We start from the raw sequence: 22,407 nt of genomic DNA, 5'->3' as shown, positions 1-22,407 counted from the left end.
TCCCCCATCCATCCACCCACCCCCGTCGCGTTCAATGCTACTACTGCGCCAAATGCAAACACTCAACAAACACTCAACAGCCTCACCGCCTATCTCATTCCTCCGTCATCAGTGGTCGTGGTCGTTGTTGATGTTGCTGATGGATGGCGGCTGCTGCTGCTGATGATGTTGGAGGGACGCCGCTAGCACGCAGGGAGCTTCTTCCTCTCGGTGTGCGGGGCACAAACAGCGGCATCAACAACATGAGCAGCAGCAGGCGACGGTGAACAGCGATTGGCTATGTTGGGTGACGTGCGGTGGAGTGTGTGCGTGCGTATGACAATGCGTGTGTCTGTGTGTGTGACAGTGTGCGTGTGTATGAGAGTGAGTGCGTGTGTGTGTGACAATGAGTGTGTGTGTGACATTGAATTTGTGTGTTTGACAATGCGTGCGTGTGTGTGACAGTGAGTGTGTGTGACAGTGAGTGTGTGTGTGTGAGAGTGAGTGTGTGTGAGAGTGAGTGTGACAGTGAGTGTGTGTGTGTGACAGTGAGTGTGTGTGTGTGATAGTGAGTGTGTGTGTGTGTGACAGTGAGTGTGTGTGTGATAGTGAGTGTGTGTGTGTGATAGTGAGTGTGTGTGTGTGTGACAGTGAGTGTGTGTGTGTGACAGTGAGTGTGTGTGTGTGATAGTGAGTGTGTGTGTTTGACAATGCGTGCGTGTGTGACAGTGAGTGTGTGTGTGTGACAGTGTGTGTGTGTGACAGTGAGTGTGTGTGTGACAGTGAGTGTGTGTGTGTGTGTGACAGAAAGTGTGTGTGTGTGCTTTATTGACCTGGTCAAGGCCTATGATACCATCAGTAGGACTGGGCTCTGGGTTGTTCTTCGTGCTTTCGGAGTCCCTGACCCTCTGCTCACGATCATTAAGGACCTTCATGATGGTGAGCGGGCCCGGGTAAAACTCTTTGGCCGGGAGTCGGAGCCTTTCCCTGTACACCTTGGGGTGCGACAGGGATGTCCTCTGGCTCCCACATTATTTAACATCTATTTCGACTGCGTAGTTCGTGAAGCCTTCAATAGCTGTACCGGGGGAATTTCCATTTGGTACAGATATAATGGGAGGCTGATCGACGCCCGGGTGCGATCAAGGGATGGCTCCCTATTGGTCAACCACGTTATGTATGCCGATGATTTGGTAATAGCTGCTCATTCAGAAGAGGAGTTGGAGACGCTGCTGCTGAGACTGGAGCATGCCACTAAGAGGTGGGGCCTTACCATCACCCCACCAAAACTAAGCACCTGCCTGGGTATTTTGTACCATCGGACACTCCACCCCCACAACTCCCAATTGGTGATGGGGCAGTTGTGGAGAGAGTGGAGAGTTTCCCATACCTGGGCAGTGTGCTTATGACCGGCTCCAGTTTATCAGCAGAGGTCTCACTCCGAATCAGTCGAGCGGCAATATCTTTTCATCGGTTGCGTAACGCTGTGTGGAAGCTACCTGGTCTGTCGCTCCGCACGAAGCTTCAGGTCTTCTCGGCCACGGTCATTCCCTCCCTTCTCTACGCTTGCGAAACGTGGACCCCCCTAGTGGAGCATCTTCGCCGGTTGGAAACATTTAGGCTGGCCTGCCTACGATCCATCCTGGGTTTAACCAGGCTGAATTGTGTGAGGAGCTCACAAGTCCTTGAAAGATCTGGGCAAGGTCCCATCAGTGAGCTCCTCCGGCAGGCAAGGCTGCGTTGGCTGGGTCATGTAGCCCGCATGCCCAGCCACCGCATGCCTAAACAGCCTTTGTTCGGCCGGATCGAGGGGGCTGAACGGGCGCGGCACGGGCTAGAGAGGAGATGGAGTGATGTGGTACAGGAGGACGTGGAGCTGAGTGGACTTGCCGATGACTGGTACCAGCGGTGTCAAGATCGGCCTCTGTGGAGGAGGCTCGTGAAGGACGTTACTGGGCAGTTGGAGGCAGTCGCCCTCCAACAACAACGGAGGGCGGAGGAGCGACGCTCACAACAACGAGCGGAGCGCCGGGTGGCTAAAGCACAGCAAGTTGGTGCAGTAGGGGGCACAGGTGGTGCATCAGCCAGTCATCTCGGTCATCTCGGTCAGTCGACCCGTGGCACCTGGGTCTGCCCCGTGACCTCCTGCCAGCGGGCGTTCGACACTTCACGTGGCCTCAAGGTGCACATGGCCTGGCACAAGCGTCGTGGTGACGTCACCGCCACTTAGTGGCGAATGGCGGTTGTTGTTGTTGTTGTGTGTGTGTGAGAGTGAGTGTGTGTGCAACGAGTGTGTGTGTGTGTGTATGACAATCCGTGTGTCTGAGTGACAATGAGCGTGTCTGTGTCTTCTGTGAAAACGAACCTGGGTCTGTTCGGTGACCTACCAAAGTGCACCTAGCATGGCACAAGCGTCGCGGTGACGTCATCGCCACTGAGTGAGTGGTGAATGGAGGTTGTTGTGGGGAGCGGTGGTGTAGCGGTTAGCGCGCTACGCGTCGAACGCCGCTCACGGCCACCAACACCAGTGACGATTACACGATGTAACACAATTTTTGTTCCTGGGTAGTAAGTGTTATTTCCTAATTGCTTATATCTAAAAAGTATTAAAAAATGGCTGTTATTCCCCACAAACTTTGCTTTTGTGACCAGGACAGTGATATTTAGAAATGTGCCTATTTTCAATGATAAAACGGGCGAATTTGTATCTTTTCGTTCACATAAAGTCAGAAAAAACAACATATGAATCAAAATGAACATGTATTTATACTAAAGTAATACAAAAATGACTACACCAGATTTAGAAGTGAGTGGTTTTTCGAGATTTACGATTATACTGTAAATCACTTTCACGAATCAGTCCCCAAATGTAGTCTCCTATCATGTTCTCGTCACACTGTCCTTGGTAGCGGCGTTCAAAGTCCAGTATATCCTGGTGGAAGCGCTCGCCTTGCTCCTCCGAGTACGCTCCCATGTTCTCCTTGAATTTATCAAGATGAGCATCAAGGATATGAACTTTGAGGGACATCCTACAGCCCATTGTGCCGTAGTTTTTCACCAGAGTCTCAACCAGCTCCACATAATTTTCGACCTTGTGATTGCCCAGGAAGCCACGAACCACTGCGACAAAGCTGTCCCAAGACGCTTTCTCCTTACTAGTGAGCTTCTTGGGGAATTCATTGCACTCCAGGATCTTCTTTATCTGTGGTGCGACGAAGACGCCGGCTTTGACCTTTGCCTCAGACAGCTTAGGGAAGAAGTCTTGAAGGTACTTGAAGGCTGCCGACTCCTTATCTACAGCTCTGACAAATTGTTTCACAAGGCCCAATTTGATGTGCAGTGGTGGCATCCGCACCTTCTGGGGGTCAACCAGTGGCTCCCACTTGACGTTGTTCCTCCCCACAGAGAACTCGGTCTGCTGTGGCCAGTCCCGCTTGTGGTAGTGCACCTTGGTGTCCCTGCTGTCCCAAAGGCAAAGATAGCTGGGAAACTTGGTAAAACCGCCTTGGAGACCCATCAGGAATGCCGCCATTTTGAAGTCTCCGAAGACCTCCCAGCCGTACTCATCATACTTCAAGGCGTCCAGCAAAGTCTTGTGATGCTGTTGTAATCCTCTTTGAGGTGCACCGAGTGAGCCAGGGGAAGAGACGGGTACTTGTTACCATTATGGAGCAACACGGCTTTGAGGCTCCTGGATGAGCTGTCAATGAAGAGGCGCCACTCATTCTGGTTACAGGCGATTCCGATTGCCTCGAACAGACTGGTCACATTGTGGCAGAAGCAGAGCCCATCTTGACGGGTGAAGAAGCTGCAAAAAGGTTGGTGACGCTTCCTCTGATCTGCGACTTGCACACTTTCATCCAACAAGTTCCACTGCTTGAGCCTAGACGTCAAAAGCTCAGCATTGGACTTGGCGAGACCAAGATATCTGATCAAGCCATTGAGGTATTTTTGGTTGGGGTAGTATGGGTTTCTCTCCTCAGCTCCACCTCTGAAACTGTCATCTGGATCTACGTCTTCCTCACTCTCTGACTTTCTGCTTTCTTCTAAAGACGGCTGCTCTCCCTGTCCAGAGGAGTGGGTACAGGGAGCTCATGGCAGTGTGGCACCGGGGCGATGGACAAAGGAAGGTCCGGATACGTGATAGCAGGTGCATTCTAACCAGTCCGACGTTTGGAAGGGTTCACCATGCAGAAGTAGCAGTTGCTTGAGTGGTCAGTGGGTTCCTGCCACATTCTTGGGATAGCGAACTTCATGGCTCTCTTTTCCCCTCTACCATCCTACAAAAATACATTTATTTCATCCATGACTAATGTGTAAGAGATTCTCGCAACATTTTTCATATATGATATCTTTTTTCAATAACATTGAAAATTGTAAAACATTGAAAAATAATTTTTGTACAATAAAAAAAATTGTAAGAAATTTTGTTTACATAAAATTTCGAGCAACAATTGTCCGTTTTCCCTTCCGGAGTTTTTGTTGCATTGCTCGCAGGTGAAATGAGGTGCCCAGGGTTTGTCTTGATCCCCGACAGACATGCCGAAATGTGCCTTGTAGGCTTCACACATCTTAGCAGATGCTTCCACAGAGTACTTTTTCGTTCTTGTCTTGATAAATTAGCCACAGACATAGCAAAATGCGTCTGCCAGATGCTTGCAGCCTCTTGATGTCATCTCAGAAAAATGCAGATATGTATCCACTTAGGCAGCTGGAACTAAACTGAACTGGTGGGCTTAAGGTCCGTGTATTTATGCTACTACTTATATTACTGGAAAGTTCTAGAATGTTCTAGAAGGTACTCCAAGTTTACTCAGCACTGAATCTATCTGTAATGTTCTGGAAAATAGGTGCATTTAAAAATATCAGTGTCCTGGTCACAAAAGCAAAGTTTGTGGGGAATAATAGCCATTCTCTGTACTTTTGCGGCATAAGCAATTAGGAAATAACACTTGCTACTCAGGAACAAAAAAAGCATTTGTTACACAGTGTAATTATCTTAACCGGTCCTGGGCCTCCCCTAAGCCAACTCAGTTTCAAATGAGTAATTGGTGTGGTGTGTAAACATGGTCACGAGGGAGACAAAGGCGGCCGGACGTGGTGCTGGCCACCCACCCCAATGTGTGTTGTGCCGGCCTTCATAGGTGCTCGCTAACAGCACTTGCCCCAAAAGAATGTTAGGGCTATACGGGGGGGGTCTTTGTCTTTATGTATATATGATAATAGCGATAAGGGACAACATATATAAGCGACGTTTTGGGCAATGGCTCTTCATAGCTTGCTCCTTCTTAATAGTTATGAATAGGTATGATAAAGGGCCATTGCCCGAAACGTCCCATCCAACCTTATTGACGAATTCGGACGTTTATTTTCCTTCCCAAATTTAGACAGCAGATGGCGGCATTGCGTCGCGTAAAGCTGGCCCATATTGACACTCGAAATGTCTCGCGACAGAAGGCAACTTGCATCGCAGCTGGACCCAAAGAGTTGATCAACGTAGAAGTAAGGAAAAAAGGTTGCAGCATAGAAGAAGACAAGCCGATGATGCAGGTAGCGATGAGAAGGGAAGTGGCACTACTTGGACACAGATGTAGGATGATGGACAACAACAGGAGTTTAAACAGTGTGTTGTGAATGTTTCATGCCAACTTTCCAGGCACCAGGGTTTGTTTAATTCAGAGAGTGACACGGCAAGGGACATTCTCGTCGATTTGCCCTGTGTTTGCCCTCGGGTGGGCAGCGAGTCGATGGTGTTTTGCCATGGGTCCTCCCTTGCTTTTCAGAAATTCCCTGGGTCACTCCTTGCATTATCATTAAGTTTTACATGCTTATCCCAGACCGCATGGCGTAATAGTAATTGTTAATGAAAATATACAATATAGTGATGTTAAACCTTTTTACCTGAGCTACATCATCATATAACATTATATCAAGTTAACGTTTACTACCATGATGTTTGAAAATATTCCGATGAGGTGGTGGTCAATCCAATTTTATAACTTTTCCAAGCGAAGGCTTGTGGATAATGAACCTCCAGGTATCTTTGTGGGAGAGCGAGGCAGCAGGGGGTGCTTCTATGTGTTGTCTCAAGGAAGGAGTTCACAGGCATCCGTTACTGCGTGTTCTTTAATGCGCTAAATCCAGACCAAAATAACGATTACATTCAAAATAGGAAATATCACTCTTAATATTTCATTTTGGAAAAGGGCTGCTCCACTCCGCCACCCTCTTCACTGGAGCAGCAGCAGCAGCAGAACGGGGACCACGGTGCAGACGAAGTGGCCAATCGCGATGTTTCCTCGTCCGTCTAACGCCTCCTCCTCCTGCTGCTCAGCGACGCCGTGGTCTGTGCGACAGTCGTTTCGCACCTCGCCCTGCGGAATGTTGGTTTCGTCCGGCCTCGACATATGTAAGAGATCCCGCACCTGCAGGACGGTCGAGAGCACCGTGACCACGCAGCGCACCCACGCAGCGTAGCCATGCAGCACGACCACACGCAGCACCCCACGCAGTGTAGCCATGCAGCACGACCACGCAGCGCACCCACGCAGTGTAGCCATGCAGCACGACCACGCAGCACCCCACGCAGCGTAGCCATGCAGCACGACCACGCAGCACCCCACGCAGTGTAGCCATGCAGCACGACCACGCAGCGCACCCACGCAGTGTTGCCACGCAGTGTAGCCATGCAGCACGACCACACGCAGCACCCCACGCAGCGTAGCCATGCAGCACGACCACGCAGCGCACCCCACGCAGTGTAGCCACGCAGCACGACCACATGCAGCACCCCACGCAGTGTAGCCACGCAGCACGACCACACGCAGCACCCCACGCAGTGTAGCCATGCAGCACGACCACGCAGCGCACCCCACGCAGTGTAGCCACGCAGCACGACCACATGCAGCACCCCACGCAGTGTAGCCACGCAGCACGACCACGCAGCGCACCCCACGCAGTGTAGCCATGCAGCACGACCACGCAGCGCACCCCACGCAGTGTAGCCATGCAGCACGACCACATGCAGCACCCCACGCAGTGTTGCCACGCAGTGTAGCCATGCAGCACGACCACACAAAGCACCCACGCAGTGTTGCCACTGCCGCCCCCTGCCAAACAGCTGCTGAGCGCAATCCCGATGGCCAAAAACGCCAAGCGAGCAGAAACAAACAGCACCATATAAGTTTTGATAGACAAGTTAGCACGTAATCTTGTATTGAGCCTGGTTATGTAGTGGCACTACAGTTACAACCCTGATGTGGCAACCTGAACTTGAACTGAAGCCGCTGCACCCAACGCATCGCACAGCACTTTCAGATGCGGTTCTGCGGCCGTCTGGAACGCTCTCCCTTCCGATATTAGCAAGCCACTGGAGCTGTGCACTTTTAAATCATCTAGATTGACAAACGTATTTCTTTAGGACTGCTTTTTGTGTTTAATTCGATGTCCTTCCCCTGCACCTTCGATTAGAGGTTCAACATCTTCTTATTTTTCTTCCGTCTGGCTGATGTCGAGGCAGAGCAACAACCACAATGCGACATTCAGGTGGTCTCGAGCCAGATCAGCGCGTCAGGAGGAGTGGAGTGAATCGCCGTGATGTCTCCTCCGTATTTGTGGATCGGGCATTGCGTCGCTAGACGTTGTACGGTCTGTTCTGGATGACCACAGTCGCACATTACTCCTGGAGAGTTTTACATTTTCCATTTGTGCATCAGGGATCCGCATCTACTGCCATCGTTTGTGCGGTGGTCAAGGTTTTTTTTAGTTTTTTTAGGGTTTTTTAGGTTTTTTTGGGGGGGGGGGGTTTGAGGTGGACGACGAGTTCAACGTAGGTACATATGTGATACAGCGACCGTTGAGACGGGATCAACCCCTGTGCCAACTGGCGCCACCACCGCCGCCACTGCCACTACCACCGGCACCACCACCGCCACCACCGCCACCACCACTGCACCACTGCCATCACCGCCACCGCCGCCGCCGCCGCCACCGCCACCGCCACCGCCACCACCACCACCGCCGCTACCTCCACCACCACCACCACCGCCATCACCGCCACCACCACCGCCATCACCGCCACCGCCATCACCGCCACCACCACCACCGCCACCGTGTGGCCTCCAGACGACGGCGCCTTCTCACCTCCTCGGCCTTGGCTAACACGCGCAGTATGTTCTCCCCCAGCACCTTGGAGACGTCGCTGTCTGCCCAGCCTCTCCGGAGCAGTTCGGCGATGAGCTGCGGGTACTTGGAGACGTCCTCCAGCCCCTCCGTGCCCCTGCACCACGCCACGCGGCCGGGGGCCACGTTGAGCCAACAGGGTCAGGCCTCCAATTTTCCATTTCAACTAAACGATGACGCCTGCTGCTGTATAGTTGGAGTTTGCGTGTCTCTCTCCCCGTGGGGGTCATGTGGATTTTTCTCTGGGTCCTTCTGTTTTTTCCCCTCCACATTTAGAATCAACATCACGCGTTTAGAGTGTTTGGCTCCTGTTTTAAATTTCCATGCAATAAGCCACTTCGTTGATCTATCAGTTGTGGCCAGGTCACTTCTGAAAAATATCTAGATAGCTCAGAGGGTCTTACATGGATAAAATACAAATAGTACACTGTTTATTATTAGTTATGCAATACAACGTGGGCTTCCGTGCTCCGACCAAATATATTTAAACTGATAAACCACCCACCCATTCATAAGTGCTACTCGTTAACAGCACTTGCCCCAACAGTCTTTTAAGGCTATAAAGGTGATCTTTGTCTTTTTACCCATCGTAGCCGTCAAAATCACTCCCAATGCCGATGTGATCCACTCCGATGTGCTTTTTGATGTGCTCCATGTGGCCTGTGGGCGGAGAGGAATGTGCACAATTATTCTGTGAGCGTCGGAAATGAAAAACAGACAAGAACTGACATTTGGGTTGTTTTGCGTTGAAAGTAGAATAAAAACACATTTTTTTTATGGAACCAGGTAAGCTCCATCAAGCTGTATAGCTCTTTTTCAGAAGCAACCTGGCCACAACTGATAGCTCAACGAAGTGGCTTATTGCATGGAAATTTCAAGCAGGAGTCAAATACTCTAAACGCGTGATGTTGATTCTAAATGGCGATGGAAAATCCACGTGACCACGGGGAAAACATGCAAACTCCATAAATACAGGTGTCACGGTCGGGATCAAACCCACGAACTCCTGTATACGAGGTGAGGTAGTTAACATCTCCTAGCCACGGGGACGATGATGGCGTTGCAAACATTTCAGCGCCTGGCGTTTATAAATAAGCCAGAGAGGTAGCGTGGATAATGAAGAATTGCAAAATGCACTTTCCACCATGGGGCATGAGGATAATTAAATATCCGTGGTCACTGCTACTCACCAACCACTTCGGAGAGCGTGGCGGTGTCCTTGCACGAGACGAAGTTGGGGTAAAAGTTGACCATGATGATCCCACCGTTGATTTTCTGCGAACATGGTCAGCAATTGAGAACCGTGGCTCTCAACACAAACTCGCAGCCGTGAGCGCCAGGAGCGCTTTCAAGCTTTCCAGCAGCGAAGGTTGAGGGCGTCCATGCATTAGCCTCGGGGGTCGGCAATCTCTGTGCCCTGGAGCCGCATGCGGCTCTTTAAGGGCCGCTTCGTGACGTTATGCACGTTCATTTTGTTGCTCTTGAAATATTGAGTTTATTTACCAAATCCAAAACAATTCTTGGATATTCTCGTTATTTCGGTCGTTGACCCCTGCATTAACCCCGTCGTGTTCTTCTGTCTGTAACGCGGGTGGGGGGGGGGGGGTTGCAGGATAATTCTCGTCGAGGCAACCCTGCAACTTGACAAGCAACGTTCTGAGTGTAAACCTGTGTTGATATTAGGGACTCGCCCAAGAGGAAACTGGCCACAGGGTTTGCCTTTTAATTTTGGCGATGAGAACCAACGCTTCAGGGGTCAAGGAGCGACTTTAACCCTTTCCCGTTCCGATGACGTACATGTAAGTGATGACGTACGACAACATTTTAATATACAGAGGACCGCAGATCTTGGGGAGGGGGGGAGGTTGGATTTGGTGCCGGCTCACCGCCTGGCTATCCTTTCCCGCTCGTTTGTGGTTCCTCGTAAAACCAATTGGAGAGCGAGCGAACGAACCGCGCGGCGGCCACGCGTTATGAGTCAGAACTCGTCATCGCTATCGAGTGCACGCAGGGAGCGTTGGTGCCCCCCCCTCCTCACCAGCTTCTGGAGGACTTCGTCGTCCACGTTGCGCCCGTGCCCGCACACCGCGTGGGCGTTGGAGTGGCTGAAGATGATGGGCGCCGCGGTGACGGCGAGCGCGCGTATGGCCGTGGCGCGAGACGTGTGTGACAGGTCCACCAGCATGCCCAGCCGGTTCATCTCCAGCACCACTTCCTGCGGGGGCGGCCACGGCCAGACAGAGACCATTACGCAGTCATCATCACCGCCATCATCGTTGTTGTTATCCGCGCCTTCGGTTAGCACGGTTGGCTACGTACAGTGCGAAAGGAGTTACACGCATATTGTCAACATCGTCATTGTCATCGTTGTCGTCGGCAGTAGCAGCGGCGTCATAATCATTATCGCCATCATCATGGTTATCGTCTATACCATGGGTGGCCAATCTGTAGCAGAGCCAGAGCCACGTGTAGATATGTGTAGTGTAGAGATGTGTAGTGTATAGTGTAGTGTATAGATGTGTAGTGTATAGTGTAGTGTATAGATGTGTAGTGTAGAGAAGTGTAGTGTATAGATGTGTAGTGTATAGTGTAGTGTATAGATGTGTAGTGTATAGTGTAGTGTATAGATGTGTAGTGTAGAGAAGTGTAGTGTATAGATGTGTAGTGTATAGTGTAGTGTATAGATGTGTAGTGTATAGTGTAGTGTATAGATGTGTAGTGTAGAGATGTGTAGTGTAGAGATGTGTAGTGTATAGATGTGTAGTGTATAGTGTAGTGTATAGTGTAGTGAAGAGATGTGTAGTGTATAGATGATGTTGACAGTTTTCGGCACAGCATGGGAGACATCCATTAAACTTTGCTACTGTGACAGCGCGTTCTACGTTATGTCCCTTCGATAGAGCCGCTTGTGGTGGATTAAAGAGCGGCACGGAGCTCGGGAGACGCCAGTTGGCCACCGCTGAATTCTATATCGTCAACATCGTTATCGTAATCAGCATTGTCATCATCGTCGCCAAGGTTACATAAATCCGCTAACCCCTCGTACCTTCCCAAAATTGGTGAGGCCGTCGAACGATGTCGGTTCTTCCTTCCCACCATCCACCCGCCACGACTCGGACCTGGGGCACACCGCACGTGCACAGTGGAACTAAACTAGAAACAACTTTAAATATTTTTTATTTTGCCAGGTAAGGCCCACTGAGCTATGTAGATTTTTTTCAGAAGCGACCTGCCCAACGAAGTGGCTTATCACGTGACATTTGATAGCAGCAGACATATAATCTAAATGCATGTTTCTAAATGTGTAGGAAAAAAACCAGAGGACACGGAGAATAATTCACGCAACCACGGGGAGTACATGCAAACGCAAATATACAACGAGTCAGGGTCGGGATCGAGCCCACAACCTCCTGCTCACCAAGCGGCGGGAGAGATAATATCTCGCCACCACGGGCCGTGCCGGGCAGTTTCGGCTCGTCTCTCGTTGTTCGGGTGTGCTTGGTGGGGAGGGGTCTTGACGACACAGATTTGACCAGGTAATTGACGTGGCCTAACCCAAAAATCAATGATTGAACCTAACCCCTCTTTGCAGGCCGGCGCTGCAGACACCTTGTGCTGCAGAGGGACAGCTGCCATTGGGGGGGGGGGGGGGGGGTGCCCTTTGCTAGATTGTAGCAAGGCGAAGGAATGGTTGGGACAAGATGTGATGCATTAGCACTCGTTAATTGGCTGAACACATCTTGATGTGTAGAGGACTGCAGAGCTTGGACAATTGTTGGTAGCGCCGTGTCTTCGCCGCCCGGCGGCTGCTGCTGTATTGCCGCTCGTCTCTGGTTTCTCTACGATCTTGAGAGATGCAGTTTGCTACACAAAGGACGCTCGCACTGTTTATACAGTATATATATAAAACGTTTCTTGGCAAGAATTTTGGCACGAAACTAGCACGTGGCCTTGACGAAAAACATAAAGGGTCAAACCTTTGACCTTCAAATTGTAAATGTTGTGGATGTACTCTCCAACACACCGGTGGGCTGAAGTCGTCACTGTTTGGGGTTTTGTTTACGTGACAAATCCCTTATTAATTGTCGGATGGTGGAGAGTTTCGACACATTTATAGTTACGCGATCTAACCCAAATACCTTTATTATGAAGTCAACATGATTACTCACACCAAATGGTACATTCCATTCTGGCGTACGGCAATGTGGCTCAGGAGCTCGAGGCCAGTATCGAGGTCCGCTTGCCGCGACGAGAAGGCTTCAGGAGAGAGTTTGTGTCGTTCTGCTATTTTAGAGGTGGGAGTCGGTGGAGGGACTCACGGCTGCACCTGTTACGTGTTTTCATGTCGCATTAAACGCAACGAATACCATCATCTTGGCTAAATATACATCATTAAATAGAAAAGTATATGAAAGCCTACAGTCAGAAGTTATTATTGTACTAAGACGTCTGAGCTCTTGAGGCTTTAGAGCAGGGGTCCTCAAACTTTTTAAACAGGGGGCCAGTTCACTGTCCTTCAGACCGTTGGAGGGCCGGACTATAGTTAAAAAAAACTATGAACAAATTCCTATGCACACTGCATGCATATATCTTATTTTGAAGTGAAGAAACAAAACGGGAACAAATACAATATTTAAAATGAAGAACAAGTAAAGTTAAATCAACAAACTTGCCAGTATTTCAATGAGAACTATGAGCCTGCTTTTGGCTAATGAGATGGTCAATGTCCGGTTCCATATTTGTCACTGCTAGTCGTAACAAGTGATGCAAGTGTGCATCCGTTAGTCTCGATCTGGTTGGAGATTTCAAATGTTTCATTCTGGAAAAAGTTTGTTCACAGACATAAGCGCTGCCAAAGATGGTTGCCATTTTGAGTGCATGGTTCCTGAGATGAGGATATGTCTCAGAGGGGAGAAATGCATAGAAATTATGAAGGCTGCTTGACTTGAATGCGTCTTTCAGAGAGTCACAATTCTGCAGTTCAGCCAGTTCCATTTGGTAAATTGTATCCACATTTTCAATGTCAATAGAAAATGGGTTACGGAAAAGCTGTATGTCCTGTTCATGGAGATGAAGCTCTTTAAATCTAAATTGGAACTCCTTTCGCAATTTTACAGTGAATCCACACATGTTTTGTTTGGGAATGCAACCAATGTTTTTTCCGCTAACAGATTTTGAGTTGTGGGGAGATGGCAGAAGTTTTCCTCCTTCACTTGTTTGATGAGGAGGCCTAATTTTACTTCAAATGCTTTGACATGTGATTGCATATCACAGATGAGCTTCCCCTTTCCTTGAAGTTGCACATTGAAACTGTTGAGTAGCTCTGTTACATCTGTCAGAAAGGCAAGGTGCCATTTCCATTCTGCATCATTGAGCTCTGGTACTTCTTTGTTTTTTGAAAACAGAAAAGCTGTCATCTGTGGAAGTAAGTCATAGAAACGTTTCAAAACTCTCCCTCGACTCAGCCAACGGACTTCTGTGTGGTACATAACATCTTCATAGTCAACATTTAGCTCAGACAGAAATTCCTGAAATTGTCTGTGGTTTAGTGCATGAGCTCTAATGAAGTTAACAGAGTCCCACTTCAGTGATTTACTACACAGCGCTTGTTGGTGGATGAGGCAGTGTATGGCTATTGGATGAGAATGGTTATGTTTGTCCATCTCTTGGTTAATGCGAGCAATTACTCCTTTCTTAGACCCCACCATGCTAGGAGCACCATCAGTTGTCACACTGGCTAGTTTAGCCCAGTTCAGCTCCAAACCATTCACAGTTTGGCAAACCTTTTCATAGATATCCTCTCCTGTAGTTGTTCCTTTGATGCTTTGCAGTGCAGCAAGCTCTTCTGTGACTTTGAAATAGTCATTCGTCCCACGAATAAAAATTAGAAGTTGTGCAGAATCACGAATATCATTGCTTTCGTCGAGTGCTAAGGAAAAATAGAAAAGTTTTTTTGTGGAGTTTTGCAAATGCTGATGGAAATTGTCTCCCATTTCTTCAATCCTCCGTGTAATTGTAGGTCCTGAAAGACTCACTGTACTAAATAAATCGGCCTTCTCTGGACACATCTCTTTGGCAACAGAAAGAAGGCATTCTTTAACAAATTCTCCCTCCACGAATGGTCTGCCAGTGCACGCTATTAGCTTGGCAACTTGAAAACTTGCTCGCAGTGATGAAATATTTAGCTGCTTCTGCTTCACAAAAGTATTTTGCTGAGTTGTTAATGTATTTTTCAGTTTTAATATTTTATCTTTTCTCACTTCTCCGACCAAACAATCATATTTATCTTTATGTTGAGTTTCATAGTGTCGACGTAAATTGTATTCTTTGAACACAGACACTATATTCTGGCATATCAGACACACAGCTCTTTCCTTGTACTGCATGAAAAAGTAATCATAAGTCCACTGTTTTTTGAATATCCTACACTCCGAGTAAATTTTTCTCTTTCTTGACATCATTGTTTCCTAGGGAGTCAAAATTGCTATTAGTAAAATACCAATATATATACAGCGCTACAAAAACAATATACCAGCAATAACTTTGCCCACACAGAGACATACAGACTGCACTGCCCATCAATGGAGTCTGATTGGGGGAACTCCGCTTTTACCCCAGGCTCACACTAGTGCGGGTGCCATTAAAAAGTTAATTACACCTGCAGTTTTGTTCACAGATCGCAGCCCAATGAGTGCTCACCAGCGCAGCCCAATTAGTGACCATGGGCCGGATAAATGCCCTCGGTGGGCCGCATGTGGCCCGCGGGCCGTAGTTTGAAAACCCCTGCTTTAGAGCAAGCGTCCTGGACATGGACATAAGAATCGTTCTCATTTGCGTGCGTACGTGCGACTCAGCCTCAAATGAGCACCTGGTGCGGTGTGTAAACATCGCCACTGGGGAGACAAAGGCGGCCGGGCGTGGTGCTGGCCACCCACCCCCTCGTGTGCCGTCCCAGCGTTCATAGGTGCTACTCGTTAACAGACCTTGCCACAACAGTCTGTTGAGGCTACACGGGGGATCTTTGTGGCTTACCAGGGCGTGTTGCAGTTGTGCGTGAGCGTCATGTAGCGTACGCCCAGCGAGTAGAACATCCGCAGCACGGCCAGGCTGCTGTCCACTCCATGGGCGCCCTCCAGGCCGATGAGGCTCGCCACCTTCTTGCTGGAGAACGCCTCACGCAGCTCTGATCCCGCGGGGCGAGAGGGGGGGGGGGACACGCGGTTCGTCCGCTTCTTGAGTATAATCACGATTTCGATTTAAAGCTTTCACGATGTTTTGTTTTACCAGGTAAGGCCCACTGAGCTGTGGAGCTCTTTTTCAGAAGCGAGCTGGCCATCACGAATGATAGCCCAACCAAGCGACTAATCATCACCATCATCATCACGTGGAAATGTATAGCAGTGGCCAAAGACTCTAAACGCGTGGTGACGTTGATTCTAAATGTGGAGGGGAAAAAGCGGAGGACCCGGAGAAAAATGCTCGCGACCACGGGGTGACACCGCAAATTCCAAATATACAGCATGTGTTAAGAGTCGGGATCGGACCCATGACCTCCTGTATACCAGGCGAGGTAGTTAACATCTCGCCACCATATTGCAGAGAAGCTGAAAAAGAGCTTTACAGCTCAGTGCGCTTTACCTGGTAAAATAAAAACAAGTTTAGATTACTTTTAAAATTTGCACCGGTCCTGGGCCTTCCTTAGGATGACTCAACATTAAATAAGTACCTGGTGTGATCTGCAAAGCATCAGCACTGGGGAGACAAAGGTGGCAGGACGCGGCTTGGGCCACCCACACCTTCGTATGCCATTTTGGCCTCGATAGGTGCTCGCTAACAGCACTTGTCCCAAACCAACAGCACTTGCCCCAACAGTGTGTTAAAGGCTGTACGGGGGATCTTTGTCTGTCTGTGTGGTCTGTGTGGTAAGTCTGTGTCAACACTTGCCATGGACTCATGCAAGTGCATGGGGAAGTGGTGGCGCAGTGGTTAGCACACCGGACTACGACACTGCGGATCTGAGTTCATGACAGCGTTCAATAATAAACCATTTCGGATCTTAACTGATTGTGTTCACGTTTACGGTGACTTTCAGACCGCAGTCCACTCACTGGCATTGACTATATATCTTTTATTCTCCGCAGGGAATGGATTCTTTGCTCCGCTGCAAGTTTAAAATTCCTTCCCCTCTATTACTGCTAACCCTACTCCCTCCCTTTGATGCTGCTAATCCTGCATACTGCATAATGCACGGGCATAATATGACTTTGAAACCCCCCCATCTCCTACGCATTCCACAAGTAGTGACTAATCCCATATCTGCATTTCCCATAAATATGCTAAATTCCTCTTGATATGCAAATTCCTTTGTCAAGGCGCTCTTCCCCCTCCAACCCAGCCTAAATATACGCTGCCAAGCTTGGTGGTGCCCATTCAGACGCTGTCTTCCCGACAGACCTGTTCTTCACCTGAGGACGGCTGCTTGCGTTGTGGCCGAAACGTCGTGAGAATTATTTTATTATGTTTTATTTGTATTATTTTATTATTTCCCTTCTACGTGACTTTACCGAAAGAACCAAGAAGATGAATCCCTGCAGTCACGAAAGTTTTAAATCGAAATTCCAGATATATTTCGATGGGAAAGAGTTTCTTGGAAACTGACCACCAATCTTTGCTCCAAATAGACCGGGCTAGACTGGAGAATAATAGTGACGGGATGAGTCGTGGCCCTCCAGCCATATCACGTGAGGGTATTGAAGGGCTGTGACAATGTAGGAGCAGATTTCTTGAGCCGAGGTGAGCCATGGGGAGTGTGTGGACTCGAGGAAGTAGCTCCCCAGTGTACCACGTGTGGCGAGAGCCAGTGGAGCATTGACTCCCCAAGGGGGGTGACGTCACATTGCACCAATACGTATCAAGGTAGAACACAATGGAGGGTGGGGTCCACCTGTAATAGGGAAAGCTGCTGATGGAAATTAGAGACACCTGCAACAAACAGTGTCAATCACCATTAGTGCAGCGCTGTTTTATAAATAGGGACCCCCCCCCACACACATACAACAACAACCGCCATTCGCCACTAAGTGGCGGTGACGTCACCACGACGCTTGTGCCAGGCCATGTGCACCTTGAGGCCACGTGAAGTGTCGTACGCCCGCTGGCAGGAGGTCGCGGGGCAGACCCAGCAGGTGCCACGGGTCGACTGACCGAGATGACCGAGTGACACACATCCCCCCCCCCACACACATCCCCCCCCCCAAACACACCCCCCCCACACACCCCCACACACACCCCCCCACACCCCCCCCCCCACACAGCGGTGTGTGGCTGGAGTTCGACCCCAGCTCTATCTGCTCGCGAGCTGCAGGCAGCAGGGAACAGGAGCGGTCCCCGCAAACCTCCTCCAAGCGCCCAGCTGTAAGTAGCAGCTCGACAGGACTTCAGTGGTTTAGTGGGGACATTAAAGTCGATCTATTGCCACAATGCCCCAGGGCTTTGGTGTCGCAGTCCCTGTGAGTGTCAGTGGACACCGGGTGGGGGAGCAGGCACGGGCAGGGGAGGCTGCCTCTGACGCCGCCTGCTGTGACGAGCTGGGGCGGCCAGGGGCCGGTAGGGGCCCGACTCTCCACCTCCTCCTACTCGGAGCACGCGGCAGGCCGGGGTTGGCCCAGGGCGAGTGACGACGTCTCGCGTCGCCTGCAAGTCGGCTGCCTTGTGAACGTGTCGCCCAGCAGTGGGCGGTGAACGCCAGCTCAGGCTAAACGTGCCCTAAGGGGGGGGGGGTTGTTTGTATGGGGACGCGTAGCCTCAGGTGTGGGCGGTGAACGCCAGCTCGGGCTGAACGTGCCCTAAGGGGGGGGGGGGGGGGTGTTTGTGTGGGGACGTGTAGCCTCAGGTGTGGGGACAAAGGCGTCGTCCTGGGGTGTGTCGTGCAAGGCTGTAACCTGTCAGCACCCCGCGTGGTGCAGATGCACGCGTTGGTGTGGAAGCGGGCAGGAGCAGCTTGTCGAACAATGAAAGACGGACCAACCCTCTGACATCGCCTCGGATGTGATGATATCCATTACTCTCATTAGACTCGACCCACACGATACACGAGCGTGACTTGGCTGACCACAAATATAACAGTGGCGGCAGTAAAGGTGAGTCTTGAAGCGGGCTAGAACCCAAAGAGCCACAGCACCGTACGAAGCCAACCTTGTTAATCGGAGGTGCGGGGAAAGGACAACAAAATAAACACAGAAAGCACTTCTAAATAAACGAGTTATCAAGCTCCATTGGTATCCCAATATCGGAAGGAAGAGCCATTCCAGATGGCCTCAGAGACGCATCTGAAAGTGCGCGATGCAGTGACCGTCTGTTCGATAGCCACTGCAGCAAGGTTCTAATCACAGACAACTCGGTCTGTGTGAGTCTCGGTGGATCTGTGTTAGTCTCTGTGTGAGTCTGTGTCTCTGTGTGAGTCTATGTGTCTCTGTGTGAGTATCGTTGTCTACGTGTCTGTCTCTGTGTGAGTGAGTCTGTCTGTCTCTGTGTGAGTGAGTCTGTCTGCCTCTGTGTGAGTCTCTTTGGCTCTGTGTGAGTGGCTCTGTGTGAGTCTGTGTCTCTGTGTGAGTCTGTCTCTCTGTGTGAGTCTATTTGTCTGTGTGAGTCTATGTGTCTCTGTGTGAGTCTATTTCTCTGTGTGAGTATGTGTCTCTGTGTGAGTCTATGGTTCTCTGTGTGAGTCTATGTGTCTCTGTGTGAGTCTATGGTTCTCTGTGTGAGTCTATGGTTCTCTGTGTGAGTCTATGTGTCTCTGTGTGAGTCTATGTGTCTCTGTGTGAGTCTGAGTCTGGCTCTGTGTGAGTCTCTGTGTGAGTCTCTGTGTGAGTCTCTGTGTGAGTCTCTGTGTGAGTCTCTGTGTGAGTCTCTGTGTGAGTCTGGCTCTGTGTGAGTCTATTTCTCTGTGTGAGTCTGAGTCTGGCTCTGTGTGAGTCTTTCTTTGTGTGAGTCTATTTCTCTGTGTGAGTCTGTGTCTCTGTGTGAGTCTGTCTCTCTGTGTGAGTCTATTTGTCTGTGTGAGTCTATGTGTCTCTGTGTGAGTTTATGTGTCTCTGTGTGAGTCTATTTCTCTGTGTGAGTCTGTGTCTCTGTGTGAGTCTATGGTTCTCTGTGTGAGTCTATTTCTCTGTGTGAGTCTATGTGTCTCTGTGTGAGTCTATGGTTCTCTGTGTGAGTCTATGTGTCTCTGTGTGAGTCTATGTGTCTCTGTGTGAGTATGTGTCTCTGTGTGAGTCTGAGTCTGGCTCTGTGTGAGTCTCTGTGTGAGTCTCTGTGTGAGTCTCTGTGTGAGTCTGTCTCTGTGTGAGTCTATTTCTCTGTGTGAGTCTGAGTCTGGCTCTGTGTGAGTCTTTCTTTGTGTGAGTCTATTTCTCTGTGTGAGTCTGTCTGGCTCTGTGTGAGTCTATGTGTCTCTGTGTGAGTCTGAGTCCGGCTCTGTGTGAGTCTCTGTGTGAGTCTGTCTCTGTGTGAGTCGATTTCTCTGTGTGAGTCGATTTCTCTGTGTGAGTCTGTGGGCCTCTATGCGGGTGTCCGGACTGAGACCAACGTCTCACTGCACTTGAGTCATCGGTTTAATCATTGCGGCAGTTCCACAAATTAGAAAACGTAAAACTTTCAAAATCACCCCACTCATATGTACGGGACATAATTTTAAAGCTATAAAATTGTAATTTGATTAAAATTAAATAAAGACTTGTTTGTAGAGTATAAAAACATTCAAAGTTGTTTCCAGCTCAAACGGGCACGATACTAATCTAATTTCAGAGCCAGTGGTGGAAATTCCACATTCCTATGGCCGGGACGAGCTTATCAACCAGCGATGATAAGACAACCACTTGCTAAACACAGGACAACCACTGTCGACTTCCCCACAAAGTGGTACTTATTTTATCGACTTCAGAGGGAGGGATGATGATGACGAGCTGATGCATGTGTATCGATTTGGCTCGGCCAGAATCGGTAGAGGAGGTGACGAAGGTGATCGTGACTGAGTAGGTACCGGTAGAGGAGGTGACGAAGGTGAGCGTGACTGAGTAGGTACCGGTAGAGGAGGTGACGAAGGTGAGCGTGACTGAGTAGGTACCGGTAGAGGAGGTGACGAAGGTGAGCGTGTCTGAGTAGGTACCGGTAGACGAGGTGACGAGGGTGAGCGTGTCCGCGTACTCCTTCACCATCCTGTGGACGATGTCGATCTGCTCCAGGGAGTAGCGGACGGCGTCCCGCCCGGCCGTGTCACACGGCGTGTACACGGCCCAGAACTGCTCCGACGGGTGGACAAAGACAACGACGAATTGCGGCTTGTTTTCTCAGGAAAGCCTCACCAATTCTCATGGTGACAATTTTTTTAGTAAAATAGTAAACTATGAAACAATTTTTGTTTTACCAGGTAAGGCCCACTAAGCTACGTAGTTCTTTGTCAGAAGCGACCTGGATATCACGAATGATCGCTCAACGAAGTGGCTTATCACGTGGTGCTGGCCACCCACCCCCTCGTGTGCCGTGCTGGCCTTCATAGGTGCTCGCTAACAGCACTTACCCCAAGTCTGGTAAGGCTATACGGGGGATCTTTGTAGTGGTATTGGTGCTGGTGGTCGTGGTAGCGGTGGCGGTGATGCTGGCGGTGATCGTTGTGGCGGTGGTGGTGTTGGCGGTTGTGGTTGAGGGCGGTGATCATAGTGATGCTGGTGGTCGTGGTAGCGGTGGTGGTGATGCTAGTGTTGGCGGTTGTGGTGGTGGTGCTGACTGTTGTGGTGCTGGCGGTGTTGATGGTTGTGGTGGTGTTGGCGGTGATGGTGGTGTTGGTGGTGGCGGTGGTGGCGGTGGTGTTGGCGGTGGTGGTGGTGTTGTTGGCGGTGGTGTTGGCGGTGGTGTTGGCGGTGGTGTTGGTGGTGTTGGTGGTGTTGGCGGTGGTGGTGGTGGTGTTGGTGTTTGTGGTGTTTGGTGGGTTGCATTGGCACCTGCCCACCGACACGCCCGGCACGCAGGCGGCTCATGCTGGTGTGAGTGGTGGTGATGTTGTTCAGGTTCACGTTGTCGTAGATCTCGTTCTTGTACACGTCCCTGAGGCGCCACGGCAAGTCGTTGTGTCTGCGGGGAACAGCAACCCCCCACGCAGCCAAGACTCAGGGTACCGGGACAAGGTGCAGCTCTGCAATTTGCTTGGCGACGCCACTGTTGGCAGAAGAGTCCTTTACTCGAGGGGGGGGGGGGGGAGCCCCTCTGAAGGATACTTGGCCTCTTCTTCCATGCTGGCCAGGTGTCTTGGTGGTAGTCCCGTCACTCTTCCTACCACACGCGAACTGCCGATCAACTGCCCGTGTTCCTAATCGATCACTGGTTTTGGAGGTCAGCAGCCAGTGATGGATTCCAGTAGAATGTTTTACCGCATTGAGTGCACCGACAGCCCTCCGATTTCAGCTCTGCTGGGCACTGTTGGCTACGTACGGTGCGAAAGAAGTACGACATAAATACAAAGGTGCAGCGCTGCAATTGCTTGGCTCACGCCACTGCTGATGGAATGGCCTCCGCTGTTGGGAGCTGTAGAGAATGTGGTCTACTCTTCGACGCTCACGAGATGTCTCACTTTACCCCACATTCGCGCGATGCCGATTGGCGAACTGCGGTGAGCCCATTTACACCGCTGGGCCGACAGAGGCAGGTGGGAGGGATTTACGAACTTCTGCCTCCATCGTTTCAATGGGAAGTTTTGCATCGTTGGTTTCATTTCCCCATAAATGATATAATGATCAAGTTTGGCGAGATACGATGTCCCACGATGTACGCGCAATGAGATGGCGGGACAAATACCAGTGAGTACCATATGATAGTACAGCAATATGAGAAGACATTTCCCGATTTTGAGCAAAGGATCGTGAGGATCTCGCTCCCTCCACTCGGCCCACGACGGAGGCGGTGGCTCGCCGCTGCGTCCCACGCACCCCCCCCCCCCCGACTCACCCCCCCCCCCGACTCACCCGTCTATGAGCGGCACCTTCGCCATCAGTGCGACCGCTCTGTCGAGGTACACATCACCGCTGACCGTCAGGGGCACCCGGGCGAGGCTCAAGACCCCCCACAGGGCCGCCACGACACTCAGGAGACCGGCCATCAGGGTCCGCTCCGGCTACTGGTCAGAGTGTGAGAATAACGCCACATCAGAAGCGAGGGTTGATGCGGTGTCATGATATTGTGTGGGTGGGTTTTTTT

General features: G+C 50.3%; 2 protein-coding genes and 1 long non-coding RNA gene across 5 annotated transcripts in view; 1 reads left to right on the top strand and 2 right to left on the bottom strand.

Annotated features, from left to right (window-relative positions):
• The window catches only part of DPY19L3 (dpy-19 like C-mannosyltransferase 3), a 26,691-nt gene extending 26,460 nt beyond the window's left edge, over positions 1-231 (bottom strand). The window contains exon 1 of one of the 2 annotated variants that reach the window (XM_078882070.1): positions 87-231. The gene's annotated coding sequence lies outside the window, so the exon portion shown is untranslated. The remainder of the gene's footprint in view (positions 1-86) is intronic. The other variant, XM_078882071.1, reaches the window with a different exon arrangement.
• On the top strand, positions 175-8,241 carry LOC144951738 (uncharacterized). Its single transcript, XR_013640527.1, has 3 exons — positions 175-262; positions 6,186-6,388; positions 8,164-8,241. It is a non-coding gene; the product is annotated as an uncharacterized LOC144951738 (long non-coding RNA).
• On the bottom strand, positions 6,092-22,407 carry LOC144951736 (dipeptidase 1-like). Of its 2 annotated transcripts, none has more exons than XM_078882074.1 (10): positions 22,176-22,407; positions 21,159-21,288; positions 20,327-20,459; positions 15,193-15,343; positions 11,207-11,279; positions 10,199-10,375; positions 9,351-9,435; positions 8,745-8,820; positions 8,167-8,257; positions 6,092-6,404 (listed from the first exon to the last, which is right to left on the bottom strand). In XM_078882074.1, the coding sequence occupies exons 1-10, from the start codon at positions 22,307-22,309 to the stop codon at positions 6,210-6,212; spliced, it is 1,245 nt and encodes a 414-aa protein (XP_078738200.1). In that variant the 5' UTR covers positions 22,310-22,407; the 3' UTR covers positions 6,092-6,209. The 2 variants fall into 2 exon arrangements, with proteins under 2 accessions (XP_078738200.1, XP_078738199.1); XM_078882073.1 differs by having other exon boundaries at positions 8,122-8,257; positions 22,176-22,401.

The sequence above is a fragment of the Lampetra fluviatilis genome, chromosome 63 (assembly GCF_964198595.1).
Source record: "Lampetra fluviatilis chromosome 63, kcLamFluv1.1, whole genome shotgun sequence".
Taxonomy (NCBI): Eukaryota; Metazoa; Chordata; class Hyperoartia; order Petromyzontiformes; family Petromyzontidae; genus Lampetra; species Lampetra fluviatilis.
The sequence above is the reverse complement of the archived record's forward strand: the minus strand, read 5'-3'. Positions and strand labels throughout refer to the sequence as shown.

Bases quoted from the DNA above. Each gene is read 5' to 3' on its own strand.
- LOC144951736 (XM_078882073.1), bottom strand. From the start codon at position 22,309: ATGGCCGGTCTCCTGAGTGTCGTGGCGGCCCTGTGGGGGGTCTTGAGC. The intron at 15,344-20,326 runs GTACCTACTCAG...CCGCGGGATCAG, and splicing joins CCTCGTCACCTCGTCTACCG to AGCTGCGTGAGGCGTTCTCC. The intron at 11,280-15,192 runs GTAAGCCACAAA...GGTGTGCCCCAG, and splicing joins CACAACTGCAACACGCCCTG to GTCCGAGTCGTGGCGGGTGG.